This window comes from Myxocyprinus asiaticus, chromosome 42, assembly GCF_019703515.2.
Source record: "Myxocyprinus asiaticus isolate MX2 ecotype Aquarium Trade chromosome 42, UBuf_Myxa_2, whole genome shotgun sequence".
Taxonomy (NCBI): domain Eukaryota; kingdom Metazoa; phylum Chordata; class Actinopteri; order Cypriniformes; family Catostomidae; genus Myxocyprinus; species Myxocyprinus asiaticus.
The window spans coordinates 23,813,949-23,841,294 of NC_059385.1; the positions used below are offsets into that span (position 1 = coordinate 23,813,949).

The window sequence follows — 27,346 nt, forward strand, 5'->3', positions numbered from 1 at the left end:
TAGGATGTGGTAGAACGGGAGATTCGCAGCACAAATGTGCAGCTGACAAATCTGCAGAAATTGAGTGATGCAATCATGTCAACATGGACCAGAATCTCAAAGGAATGTTTCCAACATCTTGTGGAGTCCATGCCACGAAGAATTGAGGCTGTTTTGAAAGAAAAGGGAGACCTACCCATTATTAGTATAGTGTTCCTAATAAAGTACTCCGTAAGTGTAGGTAAAATGGGCCAGTGAATCTGTATAGCAAAACCATCATTGTGAACAAAGATCTGAAAATGTTAAATTCCAACCCACAACACAAAAAGTGTAACTGTGCAACATGTGGACATATTGCTGTGCTTCTACTCATTTCATGACAATTAAAACAGACTAATTTTTTGTAAACCTCTTGATTGTCGTCTGACAGCATAGAAAAATAATGGCACACCTGCATGATTTGAGGCATAATTTACAGCGGTTGCACAAACAGTGTATCACAGCAAACACCACTAATTAAAAGCGAGAGTAATGAGAACACTTGGACATACAGTTAGTCATGTTTTATTTACAGCAGAATCCTGACTAAAGGAGAAGGGAAGGTTAGGAGAGCTGAAATGTGTTCAGTACAACTCATTTGGATCCACGTTTCACTACACTTTATTCAAATTTGTATACAGAATCCTTTTGGCTGTTAATGTTGAGAGCCGAACAGAGCTTAGCGCCCTCTGCAGGCAGGGAGGACAATGAAAAAAATAAGTACAAAATGAAAATCAACAGCATTAAGGGAAAAGTGGGGGAAAATGACAGATAATGGTTTGAAACAAAAAACAGAAAAAGCAATCTTCCATTAAAAAAACTAACTTTTGTGTTTATTTCAATGCAATCATCATGATCGTCATTTATATTGTTCTCTTTTTTTGTTGTAATGTCTATAAGGGTGGCAGAGGGACAGTGTGTTGGATTTATGTCCATGATGCTCAGTTTAACCATGTCCCACTGCCATCAGGCAAACGTTCATACTGAATATTTAGGCAACGCATTGCCAATGTTTATGTCCAAAAGCGGGGCAAAGTGGTTCAGTCTTGCTGCCCCTCGGCCTCTCTCTCTGTTTTATTAATTCTCTTGTGCGACTCTTCGTTTACGACCCTGTGTCTGCGTCTCAGAGTTTCAGAGTGTCGCACTACCGCCGTTGCCCTGGAAACGCAGCTTTGAAGAATGACACGCTGTACAATTGACATGCAAGGCCAGACGACTAACAGATTAAAAAACAGGTAACAACAGGTAAAAAAAAAAAGCAAAACTCAACAGACGAAGCCAGCAAAATGCATTATTTCTACAACATTGCACACACACGCACTCATTCAACCCCACTGAACACACACCCTCAGTTTCAGTTTTATTCTATTATGGATCCAATTGTGTGGGAGGAATGACAACAACAACAACAAAAATTATATATATATATGATTGAAATAACAAAATACTAGTGAAAAAAAAAAAAAACCCATGGGCTTGATTAAATAACTAGGGTCCAATGATTTTAGTACAGTCCTATAAGATTTACCTCAAGGGGGGTGATTGAGCTCCTATTTAAAGAGATAGATCACCAAAAAAATTCTGTCATCATTAACTGGATGATTCTCAAGAAAAAATCTTGGTCATATTCAATCAGGACATTTTCTTGACAGATTTGGTGAGAATTTTCTTTCTCACCCTCCTGTCGTTCCAGACCTGTATGACTTCTGTGGAAAACAAGAGAATGTTAGTCTCAGTCACTATTCATTCACTTTCACTGTATGAAAAAAAAAAAATTAAATAAGAGAATGTGACCGATACTAACATTTAGTTAAACATCTCCTTTTGTGTTCCACAGAAGTTAAAAAAATAATAATAATAATAATAATAATAATAATAATAATAATAATATAGGTTTGGAACAATATGATAAACAAATGTTGACAGAGTTTTCAACTGTTCCATTAATAGCCCACCCAGACCCCTATAGAGGTAACGCCATACATTCATACATCTACACAACCTCAAACAAACACACATACACTGCTCTTAAATGGTCAAGCTGTGCTCAGATTGGCCCGTTCGAACCATGCAACCAGCCCTCCCACTGTGTCATATGGACAAGGATGTGTAGGCAAAAAAGTGACCTATGTGGATTTAAAGAACCAAACAAAAACATTTCCCCTCATTTGCCTTTGTCATTTCATTTGGCTATGGCTCCATCGAGCTCTAAAAGCACAGAAAAATGACATAGTTCCTCTTTAAACAAATTTTTGCCCTCATTCACACGTACACACACTCACACACACTTGCACCTCAACATGATAACCCTTAATACATGTGTACACATATATACATAGAGCTGTATGCCCCCACAATTTATAATGCATCATTTCTGTATATGTCAAGAATAAAATCTTTCTAAATAAAATACATGTATCTGCAAAGGGGGCGGGATGGATGTGGGGTGGGGGATTTATCAGAAGGAGAAAGAGAAAGAGAGAACGAAGTAAAGGGGAAAATATATCGCTGTCCTGTGTGCTGGTCCCTTATAGGGTCATCGTCATCCAATGATGGTGGTGGAATCGACGTTCCTTGTCCACGGTTCGTTTATAGAAGTAAATAAAATAAAAAAACATCCCAGTCTGTAAATCCATAATGGTGCCGAATGGTAAAAATGGAAATGCATTTGGAGCACAAAGAGGCTCCGGTTACGTCCAGAGAACACAGAAACCGTTAAAGTGTGGTTCAGTTCAGAAAACAGAAGCAGTGATGGGCAAGGAAGGAAAGAGGGAGAGAGAGAGAGAGAGAGAGAGAGAGAGAGAGTTTAAAGGTATAGTTCACCCAACATTTTTTATTCTGCCATCATTTCCTCAACCTCATGTTGTTCAAACCTAATACAGGTTGACAGATGACAGAATTTGTTTTTGGGGGGTGAACTATCCTTTTAAGAAAGATGTAGTGACAAGCTTCAAGATTGAATGGAGCTGAGAAAGAAAAAAAGGTAGAGGAAAAAGACAGGATTTGAATGGACAGTAGTGGATCCGGACAAAGAATGGATAGAATGTAAGGAATGAGGAATATGGAGACGTGTGGAACGCTTGAATCCATCTGCCAGTGAAGTCTGCGTACGCCTGTTCATCTGCTGGCTGGAGGATGACAACAGGAATGAGGGACAATGAGAAGACGATTTAAGTTCCTCTCTTCCAAACTCTGTCTCTCTCTCTCTCTCTCTCTGGTGGGTGGGTAGGGTGGGGAATCTGTGCTGGTCAAAGCAGCATCATACCTCCAGGAAACGTGAGCTGCTGGCTTTGGCATGGAAGGGCTCGGACCACATGCGCCGTAGGTCGCCCTGTGGAGACACACAGAAAGAGAGACAGGGTTAAGATCACATCAAAACAAGAGCAATGTGACAGGGTGACACCAATTGCAGAGAAAAATTGCAGGTGAAAATTGATCTCAATACTATATACCGAGTGGAATATTTTCTTGAGTCTTTAAAAAGTTTGCAAATCTGAAGCGCAATGGCAAAAACATTGAAGTAAAACAAATGGAAATAAATAAAATACATGGAAAAAAAAATTTACTGCTTCAAAAAATAAATATATAAATAAATAAAACAAATTAAAACAAATAAATATATAAATATTTAGATTTAATGTTTAAATAAAACAAAAACTGAAAGAAGAAAAAAAAATGAACTAACAAATTAAATAAAAATGTAACTTTCCTTTAAAAAGAAATATACACTGGCAGCCAAAAGTTTGGAATAATGTCCAGATTTTGCAGTTTCAGAAGGAAATTGATACTTTAATTCACCAAAGTGGCATTCAATTGATCAAAGTATAGTCAGGACATTACTGATGTAAAAAAAAAAAAAAAACTGCTCCATCACTATTTGAAAAATGTAATTTTTGATCAAATCAAGACAGGCCCCATTTCCAGCAGCCATCACTCCAACACCTTATCCTTGAGTAATCATGCTAAATTGCTAATTTGGTACTAGAAAATCACTTGCCATTATATCAAACACTGTTGAAAGCTATTTGGCTCGTTAAATGAAGCTTAACATTGTCTTTGCGTTTGTTTTTGAGTTGCCACAGTATGCAATAGACTGGCATGTCTTAAGGTCAATATTAGGTCAGAAATGGCAAAAACGAAACAGCTTTCTCTAGAAACTCGTCAGTCAATAATTGATTTGAGGAATAAAGGCGATACAATGCTTGAAATTGCCAAAAAACTGAAGATTTCATACAAAGGTGTACACTACAGTCTTCAAAGACAAAGGACAACTGGCTCTAACAAGGACAGAAAGAGTTGTGGAAGGCCAGATGTACAACTAAACAAGAGGATAAGTACATCAGAGTCTCTAGTTTGAGAAATAGACACCTCACATGTCTTCAGCTGACAGCTTCATTGAATTCTACCCGCTCAACACCAGTTTCATGTACAACAGTAAAGAGAAGACTCAGGGGTGCAGGCCTTATGGGAAGAACTGCAAAGAAAAAGCCACTTTTGAAACAGAAAAACAAAAAGAAAAGGTTAGAGTGGGCAAAGAAACAGACATTGGACAACAGATAATTGGAAAAGAGTGTTATAGATCTGAACCTCATTGAGCTTTTGTGGGATCAGCTAGACTGTAAGGTGCGTGAGAAGTGCCCGACAAGACAGCCACATCTATGGCAAGTGCAACAGGAAGTGTGAAATGTCACCTGAGTATCTGGACAAACTGACAGCTAGAATGTCAAGGATCTGCAAAGTTATTGCTGCACGTGGAGGATTTTTTGATGAAAACTCTGAGTATAAGAAGTTCTGAAATTTATTTTCAAATTTCAAATTTTTCACGTTATTAATGTCCTGACTATACATTGTGATCAGTTGAATGCCACTTTGGTGAATTAAAGTACCAATTTCTTTCCATAAGAGCAAAATCTTTCAATTCCTTTCAATTTAGTTTAGTTCTAATCTAAAATTATCCCTATCTAAAATTATATATACTGAGATTTATTTTTTGTCTCTATCTGCCGACTGGTTTGGGAAAATGATGAGTCAACACAGTAGTAATTAGGACTCACTAAGAAGTTACATGACTGACAGGACGTCATAGAGTGCAAGCGCTAAGCGCATGACGTCATTGCCATGGTAACCAGATAGAATTCAGCTGATTTGCTGAAGACTAGAATGAATGTCAACATGCGACGCAACAAAATTGATTTTCTTCTTTGCAAACGATACCGGAGACAATAGTGAGAAGGACAATGAGGAGATTTAATTTATGAAAAAAAATCAGTGACCCTACCAAAAACCGTGACTGTCCCGTGTAAACAACCGGGACGTCTGGTCACCCAATCTATAATTAAATTATAAACAAAACATTTCACTGCCCAAAATATTTCATTGTGCAGTTTGTGGAAAAAACTGTAAAAGAAAATTTTAAGCAGCTTGTCAATGCTTTTAAAATAGAAAAACTATAGGTGCTGTTTATCTGTTTTTCAGAGTTGCAGTCTGCTTTAGCAATAACAAAATTTTTCCCCCAACTATTTTAAAAGTTACAGTTAATTCATCAAGGACCAGTTTAAGTTGACAACACTGCGTGGACCACAAGAGAATACAGATGCCTACATCACGCCTAGTATTAATAATACTTTTCAGAATTTTTATATGTTGTTTTAGTACACTGTGAGAGACATGATGTGGGTGACTTGACTTAATGAAGTTTTTAACCATGACGAAACCGCGATGCGAGCACCGTCTTGGCTGCACAAACACCATGTGTGATTTTACCAGTTGTCAGGTCCCGTGCCGTGCGAAACTGTCTTGTAGTTTCTAGTACATTGGCTACATACCTATCTTTGTGTTCGTTGTGCCAGCCACCTCGGTAATTGATGTTATACAGCAGTGTCCGTAGTAACATTCAAGCATATTGGTTGACTGAGTGTGCAGCTCTGCAGGAGTTTGCTCAACATGGTGAAACAAATTCCAGCAACTTATTGTGAGAAGCTTGTGGAAGGCTACCCAAAATGTTTGACCCAAGTTAAACAATTAAAAGGCAATGCTACCAAATACTAACAAAGTGTATGTAAACTTCTGACCCACTGGGAATGTGATGAAAGAAATAAAAGCCAAAATAAATCATTCTCTCTACTATTATTCTGACATTTCACATTCTTAAAATAGTCATCTTAACTGACCCAAGACAGGGAATGTTTTCTACAATTAAATGTCAGGAATTGTGAAAAACTGAGTTTAAATGTATTTGGCTAAGGTGTATGTAAATTTCTGACTTCAACTGTATATATGTATATATATGTATATACACACACACACACACACACACACACACACACACACACCCGGTCAAAAGTTTTGAAACACTTACTCATTCTTTATTATAATATTTTTTCACATTTTAGAATAATAGTAAAGTCATCAAAACTATGGAATAACATAAATGGAACTATGGGAATTATGTTGTGACTAAAAATCTAAAATAAATCAAAACTATGTTATATTTTAGCATCTTCAAAGTTGTCACCCTTTGCCTAGAATTTGCAGACATTTTCTCAACCAACTTTTTGAGGTATCATCCTGGGATGCTTTTTAAACAGTATTGAAGGAGTTCCCATCTATGTGTTGGGCACTTATTGGCTGCTTATCTTTATTATATGGTCCAAGTCATCAATTTCAAAAACTTTTTTTTAAATTTTTATTACATTTTAGTTTTATAATGAAATAAATTAATATGGTGGCACAATTTTATTTTTGTCTACAAACCTAATTTCAAACATTTAAGCATACGCCTTCAGATCAAAAGATTTTTAAGATCATGAGAAACATTTCAGTCAAGTGTTTCAAAACTTTTGACCGGTAGTGTGTATATATATATATATATATATATATATATATATATATATATATATATACATATATCTATACATATATCTATATATATATATATATCTATATATATATATATATATATATATATATATATATATATACATATTAAGGGTGTAACAATATATTGTGTATCGCAATGTATTGCGGTTCAAAAAATGACTATGTGTGTCGTGGAGTCTGGACGGTTTTTTGTCTCTTCTCTCTTGTTCGCATGACGTGCAACTTCCTACGCCTACGTCAAGCGGTGACGTGAACAGAGTCGCTTCATAGCATACTAGCAGCTGCTGCCACAAAGGTGTTGAATAATGAGTGCGGCTGAAACTGATGTGGAAATCGGATGTATGGGAACATTTTGGTTTTCCTGTTACACGACTGCTCGACCAAAAGATTACAGATAAAACAAGAACGGTATGTAAATACTTTAAAAGAACTATGAAGTACACATCTTCCAATACGCCCAATATGATGCAGCATGTGCAACGTCACCACAACGATAAACTCTGTGAGCAGCATATGACAAAGTGAGTGATCAAAGGCCAGACATATTTGTAAAAGTAGTTTTACAGCCCCGTTGCCCCTTCATGTGCAAGAGCGCAAGAAATAACCAGATGCATAGGCGTTTTTATGGCAAATGACGTGGCCATTTTCTGTGGTCAGCAATGACGGATTCCACCTAATTTGTTTCAAGACTATTTGTTTGCTTACCGTATAATGTTTAGATTAATTGTTACTTTAGTAGTTCTATTAAGAAGTTTAAGGTGCAAATTTTGTAATTCTAATTTCATACTAAAGCTAGTTTATTTTTCAGTGACAGCCCAATTCTATTTGTAATTTACAGAGAAGGAAATTTAAATTTTGACTACAGTTAGTGTTAATTTATCCAAAAGAAACTGTTTGAAGATTGTTAATTTTTACATATCAAGATAATTTATGTCTGGCATTTATATTAGGGCCAAGCTATCATTATTTAATATTCCCGTTACTGCAGTTAAGTGATTGAACAGTACTGATTGGCAATTTCAAGGCTTTGGATATCTTTTTATATCCTTATCCATCTTTATAAATTTCCATTACCTTGTTACGCAGGTCTTTTGACAGTTCTTTTCTGCTCCCCATGGCTCAATATCTAGCCTGCTCAGTGCATCCATGTGAGAGCTAACAAACTCATTCACTATTTATACACAGACTCTAATTGCAATTTAAAAAGCCACAGGTGTGGGAAATTAACCTTTAATTGCCATTTAAACCTGTGTGTGTCACCTTGTGTGTCTGTAACAAGGCCAAACATTCGAGGGTATGTAAACTTTTGATCAGGGCCATTTGGGTGATTTCTGTTATCATTATGATTTAAAAAGGAGCCAAACAACTATGTGATGATAAATGGCTTCATATGATCACTATCCTTAAATAAAAGACTTTTTTTTTTTGCATGTTCAGTCATATTTTCAAAATCAATGCCAAAATGTCACAATTTCTGCCAGGGTATGCAAACTTTTGAGCACAACTGTACATATATAAATATAACGAGCACATTTCGCCCAGCAGCCAGCATTGTTTTGGATGTTTGGCAAGTTCCGTCAAAAAATGCACATCATAAAAGCTGTCCAATCAGGTTGTGACTTTTCCTGATGCCTTTGGTTTTATAACGTTAGGTTCGGTGTTAAAAATGCCAGTGTGAACGCTAAGCGAACCAGGACTAAATGTATCATTTTCTTTTTTGGTCCGGACCAAGAGGACCAAGAGAACCGAACTACAAGTGTTAACACACCCTAAGACTCTTGAGATCGACCATTTTGTTACACAGTTTTAGGTAAAAGCTGGCTCACAGCTGAAAAGTAACCCCTTACCAAAACAATAACATTACATAGCAAGTTAGCCGAGCACTACCGTGGATGGCAGATGTAAAATAACTGTTTGTAAAAATAAATCCATCTCCACACTTGATCACTATTCATGATAGTAAGAACGACAAACAATCTGCAGAATTCTACACAATTGTTGGTAAAAGTGGGCCCGCAGCTGATTAGCAAAACTATTTCAACACAATAACATTAGCTATCAGGTTAGCACACCGTTGTTACAACACAAAACTCTGCATTTGAACTCTCGGTAGCAGTTAAATCCAAAAATAATCGAGCATACTTACAGGTTGTGATCCTGAAGCGCCAGATTGTCCCAACAAAGTGGGAACTGCACCATCTTTCAGGAGTAACTGACTTTGAATCCGGCATTGGTTGTGGTTGTGCTGCTGAGGAACAGTGCTAAAAATAAATTAACCACCGACACTCAATTTGTCTGCCTTTGGAAGTCCAAACAAAGAGGTTTTGCTTTCGCAGTGAAAACAGCGTCTTCTCGACATGGTGACAACACTAACCCAACTCATCCTGGCCTCAGCTATAACTACGTTTGTTTGAGGGCTGGCCAAAGTAGCCCTTAGGCAGGCATTATGCAAATGTGTTACATAGTGATGTAGATACTTTACGGAAGAAATGGCTGGACTGCAATCCAGCTGTTGTCCATGTTGTCTAGTCTGTTTTCTCTTTGAGCTTTGTACTGCTGCACCACATTCTCATGGTGAGAAACTGAATCTAAGTTTGTGTGATGGAGAATTTCCTCCAACTTTCCATTCCTCAATGGTTTGTCCTTCATTCCCTTGATTGTACAAACACAGGTATCAAATAGCTGCTACAGCCTGAGGAAGAATACATGAGTTCTTCTGAAGCACAAGACTCAACTTTGAAATTTCTCCAAACAGGTCATGGAGAAAGTGACAAAACGCCACAAAAACAACTTTTCCATTTGCTGTGAGTTTTGCGCTTCCTCTTATTTCAGTGTTTTTGGATGATGCAGCAGCAAGGTGCTGCATGTGGAGGTACACAGCTTTTCAGTATATTGACCCTGACCTGTGTGATCAGAAGCAAGAAAAACAGAAAGGGCCCATTAAATGTGAGGCAACTAGCACTGGGTCTTCACTGCAAACGGTGTTCGTATGGCGCAGCCTAACTTCATCCCGATGGCTTTCAACTCATGCTTGCTTTTGGGGCTAAAATGGTATGTTTTCCATACCAGCTGTAGCAATTCATAGACATTTTCAAACATTGGAAGAGACTTCTGGACACCCAACATGGCTAATTCCAGTCTGTGTGGCATACAGTGAAAGGAAAGAATGTGTTCTCCTATTTCTCCTCTTAGGAGTGCACATACTCCACCTGAAGCACCCATGTTAACGCTGGTCCCATATGCTCCAAAGGCTGTAATTTTCTCCTGCCACCAATCATGATCAGTTTGTTTAGCAGCACCAAACAAGCATTTTATTTGATCTAATACTCCATGTGCATGGCAGTGTTCAAGCTCAGCTAAACCAATAACCCGGTTCACTGCTACATCTGCAGAAATGTGCCTGCAGTATGCAATAACATTGTCCTTCCCAGAAACGTCTGTGCCACAGTCAGTGATAATAGAGACATAATTAGCTGTCTGAGCGTCTGTCAGTGCTTGTTCATTGATCTCATCTGCAATGCATCCTATAAACTCAGCACATGCTGTGTCGTTGTCATACGTCTTGCACACATCCAGTCCATTTTTCTTCATTAGTAATATCTGAGAGGTAAATTTGGTGAAAGGCAGCTCTTCACATGCAATCATATAGGCAGTGTTGAATTTTATTTTTAGCTCCTTCCATTCTTTCTCGTCATGTAGTTCGCATGCACGAGGCACTGCACGTGCTAACGGTGTTCTTTGTGGAGCACTCTTTGCGATTACATGGTCACAAGCATTTTTATGCTTTTGACTATCGCCGTGTTTTCTTTCTTGAAATGGCTCATTCCGGTAATGAAATCCGTTTTCCCTGCTATTTCTCTGCCCACTTTGGAACAAGTCACAAAAAATTTTCTGCCTACGATAATCATACCTGAGCCATGCAAACTCTTGAATCCAAGAAGTTTTAAAATACCTTTCTGCACTTTTACTTTGGTGTTCATTGTCTGACACGGAAAGATGATCCTCTGTGTCTCTGTTGTTTTCTCTCTCTCTTGCTGGCACAACTGGAGCCTGCTTTTTATTAGCAGGTGTGCCGTCAGAGTTGGTGCTCGACAGAGATGAGGATTGTTTGAAAAAGTCCAATATTTTTCGTTTTGACATGTTTTTCTGATGCGGAAAGCTGATCCTCGCTTTCCTGGTGCATATTTTGGTGCTCTGGATGAATTTGAACTCAGTGAAACTTTTTTTTTTTTTTCACTGAAACTTTCATGCGCAGCGTCTCGGAGTGGTGGTGGGGTAGTGGGCTAAAGCACATAACTGGTAATCGATCCCCACAGCCACCACCATTGTGCCCTTGAGCAAGGCACTTAACTCCAGGTTGCTCCAGGGGAATTGTCCCTGTAATAAGTGCACTGTAAGTCGCTTTGGATAAAAGCGTCTGCCAAATGCATAAATGTAATTGTAAAAGTCTCATTTTATTACGTCAACAACAAATGATGTGATAGGCTACACCTCACAGAACATGCAAGTAAAAAGACATTACATGTCAATTTATATTGTCGCACTGGCGATCTCAGCAAAAATATAACTCGCAAATTAATATTTTTGGTCACAAATGCGACCGTTTTAGGCCCAGTCTGGAGCCCTGAGATATAAGAAAATGTATTTTGGCCGTGGCCTATAATGACTAATTAGCCTGTATCTTGTGAGAACAATTTTAAACCTTAACAAAACTTAGTATAGATGCACAAAAGAACATTCTAAAGTAACATGTTAAAGTTCATCAATTTGGCAGAGCTATAATGTAAGAAATAGCTATTTTTACAACTGTAATTTATGCTATAATTGATACTGTACATAACAAGGCTGTTTTACTTTTTTCCACCAGAGGGAGTCACACAACAAGAAATGTCTTCAAAGAATATCAACAGTTATATTTGCCATTCAGCCACTCCTTGTAAATCAGACAAATAAATTATTAAATTAACAGCTTTTTTCTTCTTAATTTCTCCTTAGGAAGAATAGCTTCTGTTGTTCTTATCTGTCAGTCGCTTTGGATAAAAGCATCTGCTTAGTGAAGAAAGGTAATAAGCATATATATGCCACTGATCTTGATCTTTTTTTTGGAAATGAAAACAAAGGCTGAGGGATAGATTTAAACCCTATTTGGACAGGATTAGTTTTATATGTGGATGTGGGGGAATTTAATAATTACTAGAGCTTCAGTAATTTTAATTCCTCATCATGTCAGTAATTTTGTTTAGACTTTTACGGTGTGTACGTTCCCGCACTGGTAAAAAAAAAAAAAAAAAACATTTATATAAAACGCCCTGTAATAATAGGCCTTGGTGATATTAATAGCCTGTGAATTGACAAGTTGGTAAAAAGCCTGTAAATCAGCACTTTCCAGCGATGCTGGTTAACAAGATGCCAGAATATGTAAGACACGCTTTATGCTGCGTTCACTCCACAAACCTACGTAAGATTCTGAGTTGGGCTCTCTGCGTCATTATTCAAAACTGTTTGGATCCATGTGGCCAAAATAAGTTCAAAAATGCTATAGATACAATAAAATTATCGTGAACGAGCATGACTATACTAAATCCCATCCCATTTACATGCTACTAGATTGTTTTTCGATCTATGACCCTGCTCGATTTAAACATGGACCTTATTTGCCTGCACATGACATTTCATCTAATTATTTGTGCAATAAATATTAACTTTATATGATATGCAAATCTATTACCCTTATTTATTTGAGCGCTTTGATTTTTCATCAAGCACGACTATTTATCAGAACAGAATATGTAAAAAAAAAAAAAAAAAAAAAATTACTGTGCAGCTTGCTGAAAGGCGAGCGCAGTAATGCACCGTTTTTTTCCACGCTTTAATTTTGTTATTATACTGTTTTTGCTTGCACTTTAAGCAACACGTTAATCCTGCAGTAACACAGTAACATAATGACTGATGTATTGTGGCTCGTGACCACAGATATAGGTGCGGAAGATCTTGCTCTGAGTGCTAGTTTTTTTCTTCCTCTTTTTTCACATTATTTAACTGGTTGAACTCATTCTTCAAACACAAACACAATGACACAGTATGTAGTGTCCTTGCATTATTCCACCACAAGGCGGCACTCGAAGAACATAATAATTTTATTATTTTAAATAAGAACACTTTACCACAGAATGTTGATTTGTTGAAGATCAAAATCTAAATCAAATATAGTTTTATAATGTTAAGTGTTATTAAACAACCCCAGGGAGAAGAGGAAGAGAAAGCTATGAACAGAAATATCTATCTACATACATAAACAAATTTACGCCATTTACACGTTTTCACAGATCTAACTATAAAAAACATGCATTTAATAATAATCATAACAGTTTTAAATCACAGTAAGTTTCAAGTTGTAAATAGGTTTTCAGTAGAAATGTTAGTGATTTAACACCGCTCGTCAATGTCGTTTTAGATGACCAATCAAATCAAAGAAGGCGGGACTCACGTTTCGAGAGGAGTAGCGCACGGCTCGATGCAAAGCAAGTTAGTTCAGCAGTCAGTGCCATGTAAGATGTAGGTAGTGAAACTATATGGCTTTGTTCACACTGCAGTAAATATTCGATTATTCCTCAAATCCAATTTTTTTTGAGTGATTGCTCAAACTGCAAGTTATATGTCGTCAGATCAGATCGCTTATGTTATCAGACTACAGTCGCTTATGTTATCACGTCCACATTAATTGTCATGGTAACGCAGCAAACTTGCGTATATTCACCATGCATGAGATTTTAGCAATGGATGTTTTACCATTGATTATGCTTTTCATGAGGGCAGTATCCAAATATGAACTTTCTTCACAGACAACAGTTTAAAATGGGAGAGGTGGCATATGCAATGTTTGTTGCTGCCCGTTTTAGCGGGGATGTTCTGTATTTTGGCAGAAATTACGATGTCCCATACGGGACGCCTTTTATCTTGGGGTCCTGTATTTTTTCAGAGAGCAAAACATCCCGAATTGAAGGCTTTGGGTCCCGTATTAAAGCATAAAAAGGCTGGATGGTGAGACGAGGACCTGCGTCCTGTGATGAAACGCTCAAAATGCTCAAGCATCCCATATTCACGTGACATTCGATACTTTATCGCGTTATGGTTTCTGGCAGCTGGTATGGGTTACTGCACTTTTGTGCATCTCTTTGGGTAAGTTAAACCAAGGTCTGTACTATTATAAGAGGTTTGTAGTGCTTTGCATGCCCTGTAACATATAAATGACCTATGGGTGTTTTATTTAGAAGTGATGATCTCTAAGCCCTGTTTACCTTCCACTGTGAGTTTTTTTAGGACTGAAATGTGTAATAAAACAGGCTGAACTCACTTTAAGTAATTTTTATTGAAAATTCTGTTGGTAACGATCCTACTGCGTGGCCAACATTAATGTATTAAATTCGAAGTGCCCTGTGAAGGCATTAATTATGCACAGCTAATGATCCGATCTGACCATTCAGACTGAGACGCATTAAGAAAAATTTGATTTTAATCGGAATCGGTCCTGTTCAGACTATATATTTGGTGTTTTATGCACACCAGTACGTAAGCAGTTTCATATGTTACCAATATACACAAAAGCTGTGTACCCAGTTGAGCTGATAATATCTTTGTTAAAGTGTTTACATGGTTGTAGGTTCAATTCTATAAAAACGTTGCACATAAACGTATGTTTATTATAGAAATACATATTTGTCTAAAAAGAAGTGCTTGTGGAAAAAGTTTTGAACTGCAAATTGTTACTTCACATTCGATTGAAATGGACCCACTGGATCATATAACATGCAATTCATCAAAATTTTGTTGTTTAACATGAGTCAACATATACTATGAAACACAGAGGTCTGGCCATAAATTCCTTCATAAGATCTGGCTGAAGAACAAATATGACTTATACTCTTAACAAACAAATCATTTTTGAGGAACTTTATTTTGAAAAACCAAAAAAAAAAAAAAAAAAAAAATATATATATATATATATATATATATATATATATATATATATATATATATATATATATATATATTTGTTTTAACATTTTAGGGCTATTGTTTAAACATTTTTAAAAATGAGGAGAAACATTCTGACCTGCTAAAGCCCTTTCACAACATCAACCCACATATGAAAACAATGATCAAATCAAAATGTCATGTTTACTTAAGAATGCATTTAAATTTAATTTTCTTTTTTGTAAAAAAGGGATAAAATGTCTATTCTTCCATTTTCTCTATAAAGCATCATCCTATTCAATAAGAAAAAAATGAGTCCTGCAAATATTGTGAATTTGCACACAATAGCCAGTGCAGGAGCCAGATTTTTGTGTAGATAATCATTGGCAAAAGAATAACAAACTGAGTTGATGCTGTTCATGATTGAGGACTAACTCACAACTGTATAGAACCAAATATAATCAGGATATTTGCAGGTTCAGTTTCACATCATCACTTTTTTACAAGCCCTACAGACCCTGAACAGATGAGACGCGCCAGTTTGACACTTCAAGAATAGTGAAAAAGCTTTTCAGCGCATTTTCTTTGAATGTTCAGTTTTCATAATCGATTGCTTTTGTTGCCTAATGCGCATACAGTATGTGCTGACAACATTGTCAAAACTGCGTTGATGATTTTTTGTGTAGATTTGACCACTCTAAGCACACAACTAAGCAATTTTAAATAAATATTTGATTGATAAAGACGCTATCAAATGCAGATCATCTTCAGACCATGCTAATCAAAAGTTTTTGTGAGCTTGCAGTCTAAACTGAATGTAACAAAAAAAAAAAAAAAACATGTACCACCAAATAATATATAAAAAACACTGTCATTTTCACTCATTCTACTAAATTTACTTAAATTAAAAGATTACTCTCTAGCATCATCTCTTTAAATATTTCACTCTTACAAACTTGCATGTTGATTAAAGAGCACCTATTATGGTTTTTAAACGTGCCTAATTTTGTTTTAAAGGTCTCATACAATAGATTTACAAAAATCCAAGGTCAAAAAACACTTTAATTTCCTCAATTTAAATTGAAGCATTACCTTTTTTCCCCAGTGTCAAAAATGACTCGTTCAATGATCCGTTCTAAAGGATTCATTCTAAACTCCTCCTTTCAGAGAGCCTACTCTGCTCTGATTGGTCAGATGTCCCAGTCTGTTGCGATTGGTCTAGTGAAGCTTAGTGTAGTGTTTGAGAGCGGGTCAAAGCTGTTCACGAGCAGCCAATGAAGACCAGAGACAGGTTTTTTGTTACCAAATTACGTAGGTTAGTACAGGAAGTAAGTCTGGAATTACTAACGACTCGTTTCAGGTGTTCAGAATCGGTTCGTTCTTTTGGGAGTCAATAACTCCATTTGTCGTGCACTTTGATTTTTGAAACTTTGCAGACTTTTTTACATTCACAAACAGCAATATAACACACTACATGAAAGGTAATATTTGAAAAACCATAAAAGGTGCTCTTTAAGTCCAATAAATCGTTCAACTGAATGAATGGAATCACTCAGGGCTGTGTTAACCAAAAGCATTGTTAGCCCAAGTTACTCGTAAAGACCATTGGTGCCTATGGTATCTACGATCAACTTACACTAACGATGCTTTTGGGAAACACAGCCCAGAACAGTTAATAAATTAACATCTATCTCACTGCACTGCATTTCTTCACTCTCAGTCATCTCTGACTTCAAACTAACAAATGTTCGGTATACTATCCCCTTAACTGGCACTCCCCTTTTTTTTTTAGCATTTACCAGAAAATTACATTTTCAACTTTAAATGGTTGTTCCTCTTGAATGCTTAGGACTAGAGAATTTTGGTCTATTTTTAAAGAAGACACTTGGGATATTATTGTGCAATTGAAATCAGTTAAGTTAATTTTTAAGTTTAAGTTATAGAAGTTTAAGTTGATTGAAATGAAAATGCAATGCACTAAAATTGTATTTCATTTATATATATATATATATATATATATATATATATATATATATATATATATATATATATATATATATATATGGTGCCCAAAAAGAATTATAAGAATTATTGTAGATGCAGTACCAAATGTGGCCACAAGATGACAAAGCTCCATTGTTCCAAGACTGACATACTCAAATTTAAATGCCTGTCATTCTGAAATGCCTGGGTCTACAGACCTAATTATGGACTCTTTATAAAGAAGACACTTGGGAGATTACTGTGCAAGTGAAATCAGTTAAGTTAATTTTAAAAAAGTTATGGAAGTTTAAGTTTATTGAAATGAAAATGCAATGCACTAGACTTTTATTTCACTTATTAAAAATATATAGAAATTACATGTGGCACCCAAACAAATTACAGAAAATTAAAGCTAAACATCAAACCAATTTGTGTCCCAAATGTTTTTTTTATTTAGAAGTTTATTTGACAGGGACAATGGACAGTCGATGACTGCCCCAGAATTAGCTAGAGCTAAATTTAATCTGTTGTCCCTGGGCAGAAGAAATATATTACAAAAGCATCGTTAAAACATTAGACAATAGACAGAAGACAAAAACATAACACCCAAAGTAAAAATACAGTACTAATAACAATAATAAATAGCACTACATGATTGATGAGCTACTAAATTAAAAACTGCTCAAAATTATGATTTCAAATTACCGGATTACAAATTATTCAATGTTCGCAAATTTGGCTTGTCTTTAACCATATTTTCAGATGTAACTTAAATTGTGAGTAACGTATTCCAAATATTGACCGCTCTTATTGAGAAAGCTACGACCAAAGTCTGAGGCTCTATATTGCACTTCACAATCTCCTCTTAAAGAGGCTCTAGTTTGTCTTGTGTTTTCCAAGCGCAATGACACAAATTCTTTCAAAGGTGGTGGAGCAATGTTATTAGGCAACAAATATTAAAATTAACAAAATTAAAAAATTATACTTCATAATTATATGACAATGATGATATGTGTTTGGTTTATCAAATATTTTTAATACCCGTTTGTATAAACTGTGTAAAGGTCTAAGGGTAGTTTTTCCTGCTTGTGACCATGATGTGATACAGTAAGAGAAATGAGAAAAAATCATCGAATGTAAAAATACTTCAGCAGCATCTATTGAAAGTTGATTCCATATAAATTTAAAATGTATGTTAATTGTAACTGCACAAACTACTTTTTAATATGCTTTTCAAATGTCAAATATGAGTCTAACATAATTCCAAGGTATTTAAAATCTTGCACAATTTGTAATTTTTCACAGTTAACTAAAATATCGGGTTGGACTTCTTTTTCTTAGTAAAAAACATACATGCTGTTTTCTGAACATTTAAAGTAAGACCATTTGACACGCTGAACCATATTATGGTTCAGCGTGTCAAATGCCTTACGTAGATCAAGGAACACGGCACCTACAACTCAACCCCTGTCTAATTTTAACCTTACTTGCTCAATAAAATAACAAACAGCAGATTCCGTTGAATGATGTTTGCGAAAACCGAATTGCATGGGAAACAATGAATTGGTTTGTATATTAAGAAAATTAGTAAGTTGCTCTGTTACTGTCCTTTCTACTATCTTGGAAACTACAGATTGAAAACACTGGTTGGTTCACCTTCCTTGAAAACTGGGGTGATTACACCTGTTTTCCAGCAATTTGGAAATATACATTGTTTATTTCAAGTAAATAAATTATAAAATACCATATTTATCAAATATTTACTAGGTGCAGTACCAAAAGTGGCCACAGGATGAAATCAGTACTCCATTGGTGCAAGAGTGAATAAAACTAATTTCAGAAACACCACTCAAACAACATATGTTTGCACACTATTTTACTGCAAAACATTATATAAAATTCATAATTATATTTATAATGCATGGTTACAGTGTAAGTATTGTTGGCAGTGGAAGCCAGTAATTCACATTTCTAACAAACATATATTTTCTTGCCATAAATTATATAATAGTTTGTTTACCCCACTAAATAAAATAATAAATGATCCAAAGAGCCCATTCATTTACGCTGATCAGTACCTGTGCATTTAGCTTTAGCCCTATAGCTGCTGAGTCCAAACATCGAATATGCGCTTCTGCCGGTTTGGCATTTATTCCTCTTCAAAACTGCATGGAACATATTCCAAAGTACTCAAATCTAGCTAGATTGTAGTTTTGTTGCATAGATCCATTGAAAGAAGCAGCTAAAATGTTAGATCGGTCATCAGAAATGGAAGGAAGCTCAGAGCGTAATGGTGGCCTTAGGTTCTCTATTCAAACACTGGGATGACGTCACTGTTCTGGAATGAGCAAAGCTAACCCCTGTAACCATAGAAACGTCATACCAATGGCTACATAACCTGTCAATCAAATCTTGACTAACGATCCATTGGCTCACTGTTCTGGAATGAGCAAAGCTAACCCCTGTAACCATAGAAACGTCATACCAATGGCTACATAACCTGTCAATCAAATCTTGACTAACGATCCATTGGCTGGATCTATTCACTGAAACAGCCAATGCGCATTTTGGAGAGGCCATGGAGCCTTTGATCTGGTTTGACAGCTCCGCCTGTGAATCACAGAGAGACTCGTGGCTGGGCTCAAACAACGTGGAAGTTTCACCAGAATAGCGGAGACCTTAAGACCTCGATGCTGATTGATCAAATACATTTTATAATCAATATTTTATTGATAAGACATTTTAATTTACGTGATGATGCAAGCAAAGGATGATCATTTTTTCCTCAATTTTCACTGTTAAATAATAAAATGAAACTGATAAAATGGTCAAGTCTAATTTCAATAGTGGACATTTACCATGGATTGTATGCTTGAATTTCCTGCCCTCATCTGAACGGATCATGACCAGGAGATATAAAATACCGCTCACATGTTGCATGTTTTAAAATCCTCTCTTTCAGTATTTTAATGCATTATTGTAATGACGTTATTCAGATCACAAAACAGTGGGCATATTTCGAAGCTAGAGACTTGTAGCTTTTAAACGATATAAGGTTTGTCAAGATTTAAGTCGCATATGAAGGAAATAGAGTTCAATAAACATTAAAAAATGCTAAAAAAGCAGAAAAACGTCCCATATATGGGACAGTGCCAGTTAACAGGCTCTTCAGTATACTTACTGTCTGATTGTTCATATGACAACTAAAGAAGAAAACATTTGCAACATTTTGTAAGGAATTTATTTAAATTTTAATTTATCGTTTTTAAATGTTTTATCAATTTTATTATGAAATGGAAAAAAAAAAAGTTCACATCTATCTGAGTGTGTATTTTGATAAAAATAATTGAAATACGATAAGATGCATCATGCTGCATCAAGACTTATTTTGTTATCAAATCATAATTATGTTTCTAAAAATGCTAATAACTTTTGATAATTTTAGTCTATTGTCATTGATAGACTCCTTGGCTGATGCCAAGAACAATGTATATATCAGGGTGTGCTGAGTGACTCCAGCCAGGTCTCCTAAGCAACCAAATTGGCCCGGTTGCCACGGAAGGTAGAGTCACATGGGGTAAACTCCTCGTGGTCGCTATAATGTGGTTCGTTCTTGGTGGGGCGCGCGGTGAGGTGGGCGTGGTTGCTGCGGTGGATGGCGTGAAGCCTCCACACGCGCTATGTCTCCGTGGTAACACACTCAACAAGCCAAGTGATAAGATGCATGGGTTGATGGTCTCAGACGCGGAGGCAACTGGGATTTGTCCTCCGCCACCCGGACTGAGGCGAATCACTACGCGACCACGAGGACTTAAAAAAAAAAAACAAAAAAAAAGGCACCTTGGGAATTGGGCATTCCAAATTGGGAGAAAAAGGGGAAAAATCCCCCCCACCCCCACAAAAAAAAAAAAAAAAAGAAACAAAAAAAAAAATGTACATTACAAGTTCATTCATTGAACTATTCATTGCTTTGAGCAGTTTGTCAAAAATCTTCACAAAAATGCTATTATCACTCATTTTTGCCATTCCTGTGCTTGGCCCCGATAATTGCTGCTTGCAGCTATATTTCTTTCTATATTTATTAACTGCACCCTCTTGTGGACTTAAGAGACATTGATTTACAAATCTGGTGATCACTGATGTCTTGAAATTATTTAAAGGAATACTTCACCCAAAAATGAAAATTCTCACATTATTTACCGCTTGACCGCTTGAACTCCAACATCGCTTTAGAGGACATTAACCGCTGGAGTTGTATCGATGAAGTTTATACAGTCTGGTTTTTTTGAGCTTCAAAAGATAAATCTCCATTCACTTGCATTTTAAGTACCTAATGAGCAAAGATATTTTTCTATTTTTCTTCAAATGTGTTCTGGAGAAAGAAAGTCATACACACCTGGGATATTATGAGGGTGAGTAAACTTTCATTTTTGGGTGAGCTATCCCTTTAAGTGAAAAATCTGGATTTAGTTTCTCAGCCCTGTCAACAATCTTAGTACTAGTGGTTGACCGATATGGGGTTTTTAAATGGCCGATGCCGATATCCAGAGAGCAGGGTGGCTGATGGGCTGATACAATGCCGATATAATCACACAATGTAATATAGTAAATAACAAAATTACTAAAAAAAATAATAAACTCTTATTTAGCACTATATTTACTCAATTTCACACAAAACTAAAATATTATATTGTATTTTAAATGGTAGATAGCAGTTTCTTCAGATTTCTGTTTAGTGATCAAATTTTAGTTATTTATTTGCACTTGAAGAAATTGTGAATATATAACAAAGGAGGAAATAACAGTACAGACAGTAGTTCAGCAACCATGGATGGCATGTCCAAGTTAGCAATCCCATTTTCTAAAAAAAAATACAGAATCAAACCAATTGTACAATTGTGCATAGTGAATAAGACATTTACCTACAGCACATGTGAAGCACTTTTACCTAGGGCTGCATCCGAAAACATAGGCAGCTGACTTGCTTCCTTGCTGCCTAATCAGTTAATGGCTTAACTGACAGCTGTTTTGAATGAATGGAACTCTTAAAGAGCCCATATTATGCTCATTTACAGGTTCATAATTTTATATTGGGGATCTACTAGAATAGCCTTACATGCTTTAAAGTTCAAAAAACAAATTTTTCTCATACTGTATATTGCTGCAGCACCTCTTTTCACCCTCTGTCTGAAATGCACTGTTTAAGCTCCTGTCTCTTTAAAGCCCCCCTTTCCGAAAAGCCCAGTTTGCTCTGATTGGTCAGGTGGCCCAGTCTGTTATGATTGGTCAACCATTTAGATCGTGTATCAGAAATGTAACGCCCCTTACCATAACAGAGTTTCAACTCCCGAGGCTTCCTGAGCAGCTGTAAACACTATTGAAACTACGGTAACAATGGCGTCGGTTTTGCCGTACCAGTTCGAGCCTGAGTCCTATAATGAAAGTTTGGAAGAACAAGCTGATTGACCCACACCACCTTTGCAAGCAGGACTTGAGCAGGACGTTTCACAGTGGTAAGTTTTTATTTTGTAGCTCTCTTACATTTCAGATGTGATGTTATAACTGTGTAATTTCTCTACATCACGGTAACAATGGTAGTGTATTTCGGGACCAAGTACACTGTTGATTATTGTGAACCTAACAAAGCTTCAAGTAAAAGACACGTAGTGCATCCAAGTTAGTCATCTTTTGCTGGAATGGGTGTAGCTGAACTTTTGTCGCCAGAGCTATGAACAGAAAACAGAGGCTTACTCCCGGTTGGACATTATCGGGGGACTACCCGTTAGCCGTGGACTACCATGTATAGCGACCGTAACATTACAGCTTGTAATTCTAAGTAAACCTCCTCACTTTACCACTGAAAAAGACTCTTGAGATCGACAATGTTTTTATGGTTGTGGTTGTACTGCTGAGGAAGTGGTAAAAATGAATTTTAACCACTGATTCTTCAATTCATCTGCCTTTGGAAGTCCATACAAAGGGGTTTTGCTTTTGCAGTGAAGAAAACAGCATCTTCTTGACATGGAGACAACACTAACTCAACTCATCCTGGCCTCGGCTATAAATACCTTTGTTTGAGGGTGGGCATTATGCAAATGTGTTACATAGTGACGTAGCTATGTCACGGAAGTAATGGCTGGACTGCAAACCAGGCGTTTCAGGCAGTTCAGGAGCAGTGTTTTCTGTGGGAGTAACTCCCTTTTGCATGGACTTTGTGCTTTGTAACTTTGCAGACCTTTTGCATGCACAAACAGCTATATTACAGGATAATAGGGACTCTTTAAGTAAACTGGTCTCCGAACAGTTTGAAAAGCAACTTATTTACAGCGTACCTCTGTATACAGCCACCGGAAGCAGCATTTTCCTGGTTTCGGATGCAACCTTGAAGTTGCACTCACACGTGTGGATCCAGTGCGAGTCTCAATCTCCTGATAGTTTAAACAGCCTGGATCGCCTGCTTGGATTGCTATGGAGTGACTGTCATGATTTGTGAATGAGAGGAACTTTTGGTCCTGAAGTTTTTGATTCTGGCTGATAGAATACGCATTTCAGAGGAAGATATTAGATGAGCGCTCGACGGGAAGAAACGCTGGATTTTCGTGAGGTTCGTGAATGACATCTATTTAAACGAGACATCTGCATATTTGTAAACGGTATATAATGCAAGTTTTATTGATATTTGCCTTTTTTTTATTGGTCTTATGATGTATTCTAATTTTTTGAGATAGTGAATTGGTGGGTTTTTGTTAAATGTGAGCCAAAATCATCACAATTAAAAGAACCAAAGACTTAAACTACTTCAGTCTGTGTGCATTGAATTTATTTAATACACGAGTTTCACAATTTGAGTTGAATTACTGAAATAAATGAACTTTTCCACGACATTCTAATTTATTGAGATGCACCTGTACTTATCAAATCAGCCCAAACCTGTGCAATCTTTCCATAATTAGCCCTCTTTTCAGGCACGAAGGTCACACCCATCCACATACGCACACATGAACAAAGACATGCACAAACACACACATGCCACAGAGTCCTTTACCAAAAACAACAGACCTTATTAATCTTTGGACAATATACATTGTCATATCAAAAACACACTAATCACAATAGAGGTCATACAGCACTGTCTCAACACACAAATAATTAAAAATGCACATACAGTACACCCACAAGGAAAAACACATTGACAGAACGATGAATTTGCTCTAATCATAATTTGCTCAGTCCATTTCTATTTTTAGGCACACATACCTGCTTCTCTACACCCCAGAAGACAACATTTCTATCTCAAAGCGTGTTTGCACATTACATGTCTGACAAGTACAACTACATACCTGACACAAAATCAGCTGATACAAATAACACACTTTATTCATAGTTATGTACAATTATATTAAAATAAATTATATAATTACAATATATATATATATATATATATATATATATATATATATATATATATATATATACACATATACACACACACACACACACACACACACACACACACACACAGTTGAAGTCAGAAGTTTACATACACCTTAGCCAAATACATTTAAACTCCGTTTTTCACAATTCCTGACATTTAATTGTAGAAAACATTCCCTGTCTTAGGTCAGTTAGGATCACTATTTTAAGAATGTGAAATGTCAGAATAATAGTAGAGAGAATTATTTATTTCAGCTTTTATTTCTTTCATCACATTCTCAGGGGGTCAGAAGTTTACATGCACTTTGTTAGTATTTGGTAGCATTGCCTTTAAATTGTTTAACTTGGGTCAAACTTTTTGGGTAGCCTTCCACAAGCTTCTCACAATAAGTTGCTGGAATTTTGGCCCATTCCTCCAGACAGAACTGCTGTAACTGAGTCAGGTTTGTAGGCCTCCATGCTTGCAAACACTTTTTCAGTTCTGCCCACAAATTTTCAATTGGACTTTGGTAAGATCTTTGTCCCCATGTGCACTTGCAAACTGTAGTCTTGCTTTTTTATGGCGGTTTTGGAGCATTGGCTTCTTCCTGGCTGAGCAGCCTTTCAGGTTATGTCGATATAGGACTCGTTTTACTGTGGATATAGATACTTGTCTACCTGTTTCCTCCAGCATTGTCACAAGGTCCTTTGCTGTTGTTCTGGGATTGATCTGCACTTTCTGCACCAAACTACGTTCATCTCTAGGAGACAGAATGCTTCTCCTTCCTGAGGATCCCTCACAAGGATGAACCAGACTTGTGGAGGACCACAATTTTTTCTGAGGTCTTGGCTGATTTCTTTTGATTTTCCCATGATGTCAAGCAAAGAGGCACTGAGTTTGAAGGTAGGCCTTAAAATACATCCACAGGTACACCTCCAATTGACTCCAACTAGCCTATCAGAAGCTAATTGGCTAATTGCCTAAAGGCTTGACATAATTTTCTGGAATTTTCAAAATTGCTTAAAGGCACAGTTAACTTAGTGTATGTAAACTTCTGAATTTACATATGTATGTAACTCCACTGGAATTGTGATATAGTCAATTAAAAGAGAAACAATCCATCTGTAAACAATTGGTTGAAAAATTACTCATGTCATGCACAAAGTAGATGTCCTAAACGACTTGCCAAAACTATAGTTTGCTGATTTGAAATCTGTGGAGTGGTTAAAAAAAAGGAGTTTTAATGACTTCAACCTAAGTGTATGTAAACTTCTGACTTCAACTACACACACACACAAACACACACACACACACATATATACACACATACATAGACATACATACAGTATATACTGTATAGATATTTAAATATATTCAGTATATATATATATATATATATATATATATATATATATATATATATATATATATATATATATATATATATATTTATTTATGTATACACATTTATACTTTTTTAACCATAATTTTATTTGGATATTGTTTAATGAGCATTTGTTTGATCACATGATGTCAAAAACAGGAAGACCATGTATTTACTTGTAAGCACTCAACTGACATTAAAGCCACTCTTTCAAGTTTCCATTTCAGCTAGATGACTTAAATGTGAGAGTGTTCACACAACTGCATTTTGCTTCAACGTTTCCATGGACAGGAGAGGTTGTTGCCACGGTGACTTCACTACACAGAATTTTTCCGATTATATTACGAAATATACAGAACAGAACATCTGCCACAGTGAAAAGAAACCAGCATACAATTGATGCTTCAATAAAAGCAATGTGAAGTACCCACAGATACATACACAGGTGTGTTTGTGTGTGTTAGAGTGCTGGGTTAATAAATAATACAGCAAAGTGTTATAGATATGGCACACACCTTGCTCATATAACCGAGCCATGACCTAATGTAGACTTTTGCATTGTTTCTGAACAAGCACACAAATCCCAATTCTTGGAAATGAAGTTGACACTGCATTGACCTTTCTTAGAAATGGGACATTTCGCACCCCTCTGGGTTCAGACTTTCTGGGGTTGGTGCTACAAACAGACGTACCTTCAGGTAGGCCATGGTGAGCAGAGGCAACAGGGTGAAGGGCACCAGGTACAGGAGGGCAGGCTGAGCTGCACGGTGAATCCGAGAGGCCACTGTCGCAGTCAGCAGTCCTGAGACAGAAAGAGAGAACAAATAAAACCCTGAAGATGACTGAGCATGTTACAGGAAATTAGTAACATTGTCAATCTCAAAAGCAGAAGTGTCATGTCAGTGTTTCCTGCTATTTTGCTATTCAGTGGCAGTGCTGCACCTTAATTGAATTTGTTGAGATTAAGACTGTGGAAAAATGCAAAGACAGCATTTTTTTAAATATATTTACAGCAGACTATGAGAGGGGATTGAACCAGCAGGTGCCTGTTTGGAGCGCAACAGTGTCGTGCTTAATTGCAAGAACAAGTTCAATCCAAACTATTAGTCACAATCCAAATCAACAACTGAAAGGGAGGGTGTGTTCAGATATGCCTTGACACGTACCAACAAAGTAACCAATGAGGGTGCAGTGGAAGTAGGAAACCCGCTGCATGCGACCCGACATATTGGCAGGGCCGGGCACCTCTCCTGTAGCCTGTTTCTTATAGTTGTCATATCGGAGCACGAAACACAGCAACAGTCCCGGCATGACGATGTCGCCGATGCCCAGCATGGAGAAGTGGCTGCCGGTGGAGCTTGGGAACACCAGCTTGCCGGGCAGAGAGAGCCGTGGGACGTCCCGCCCCATGCCGGAGCCAAGATGCAGTTTGCGTGAGAGAACGTCCAGGGGGTTGTCAGCAGGCTGCGTAGCCACCTTCACCATCACGTTGCTGTTAAAGATGTAGGCGGAGAAGAAGACCTACAGGAGAGGGAGGGAGATGAGTCAGGCTTGCCCTGCTGTTTTAAGGTGCTGAGATGGAGTGGTCAAGCTTGAGTAAGCATGTTTGGATTGATTTTTGACACTGACGAATAGGTCTTGACAGTCAGCACTCGGGTGGGATGAGGATTGCAAATCAAAGAAGATTGGTCAAA

General features: G+C 36.8%; 1 protein-coding gene across 1 annotated transcript in view; it reads right to left on the reverse strand.

Annotated features, from left to right (window-relative positions):
* Positions 1-527: 527 nt before the first annotated feature.
* Positions 528-27,346, reverse strand: part of LOC127432763 (signal peptide peptidase-like 3) — a 77,330-nt gene continuing 50,511 nt past the window's right edge. The window contains exons 8-10 of the mRNA XM_051684172.1: positions 26,819-27,173; positions 26,345-26,454; positions 528-3,349 (exon numbers count right to left, since the gene is read on the reverse strand). Of these exons, the coding sequence (XP_051540132.1) occupies positions 3,278-3,349; positions 26,345-26,454; positions 26,819-27,173 (537 nt within the window). The 3' untranslated portion in view covers positions 528-3,277. The remainder of the gene's footprint in view (positions 3,350-26,344; positions 26,455-26,818; positions 27,174-27,346) is intronic.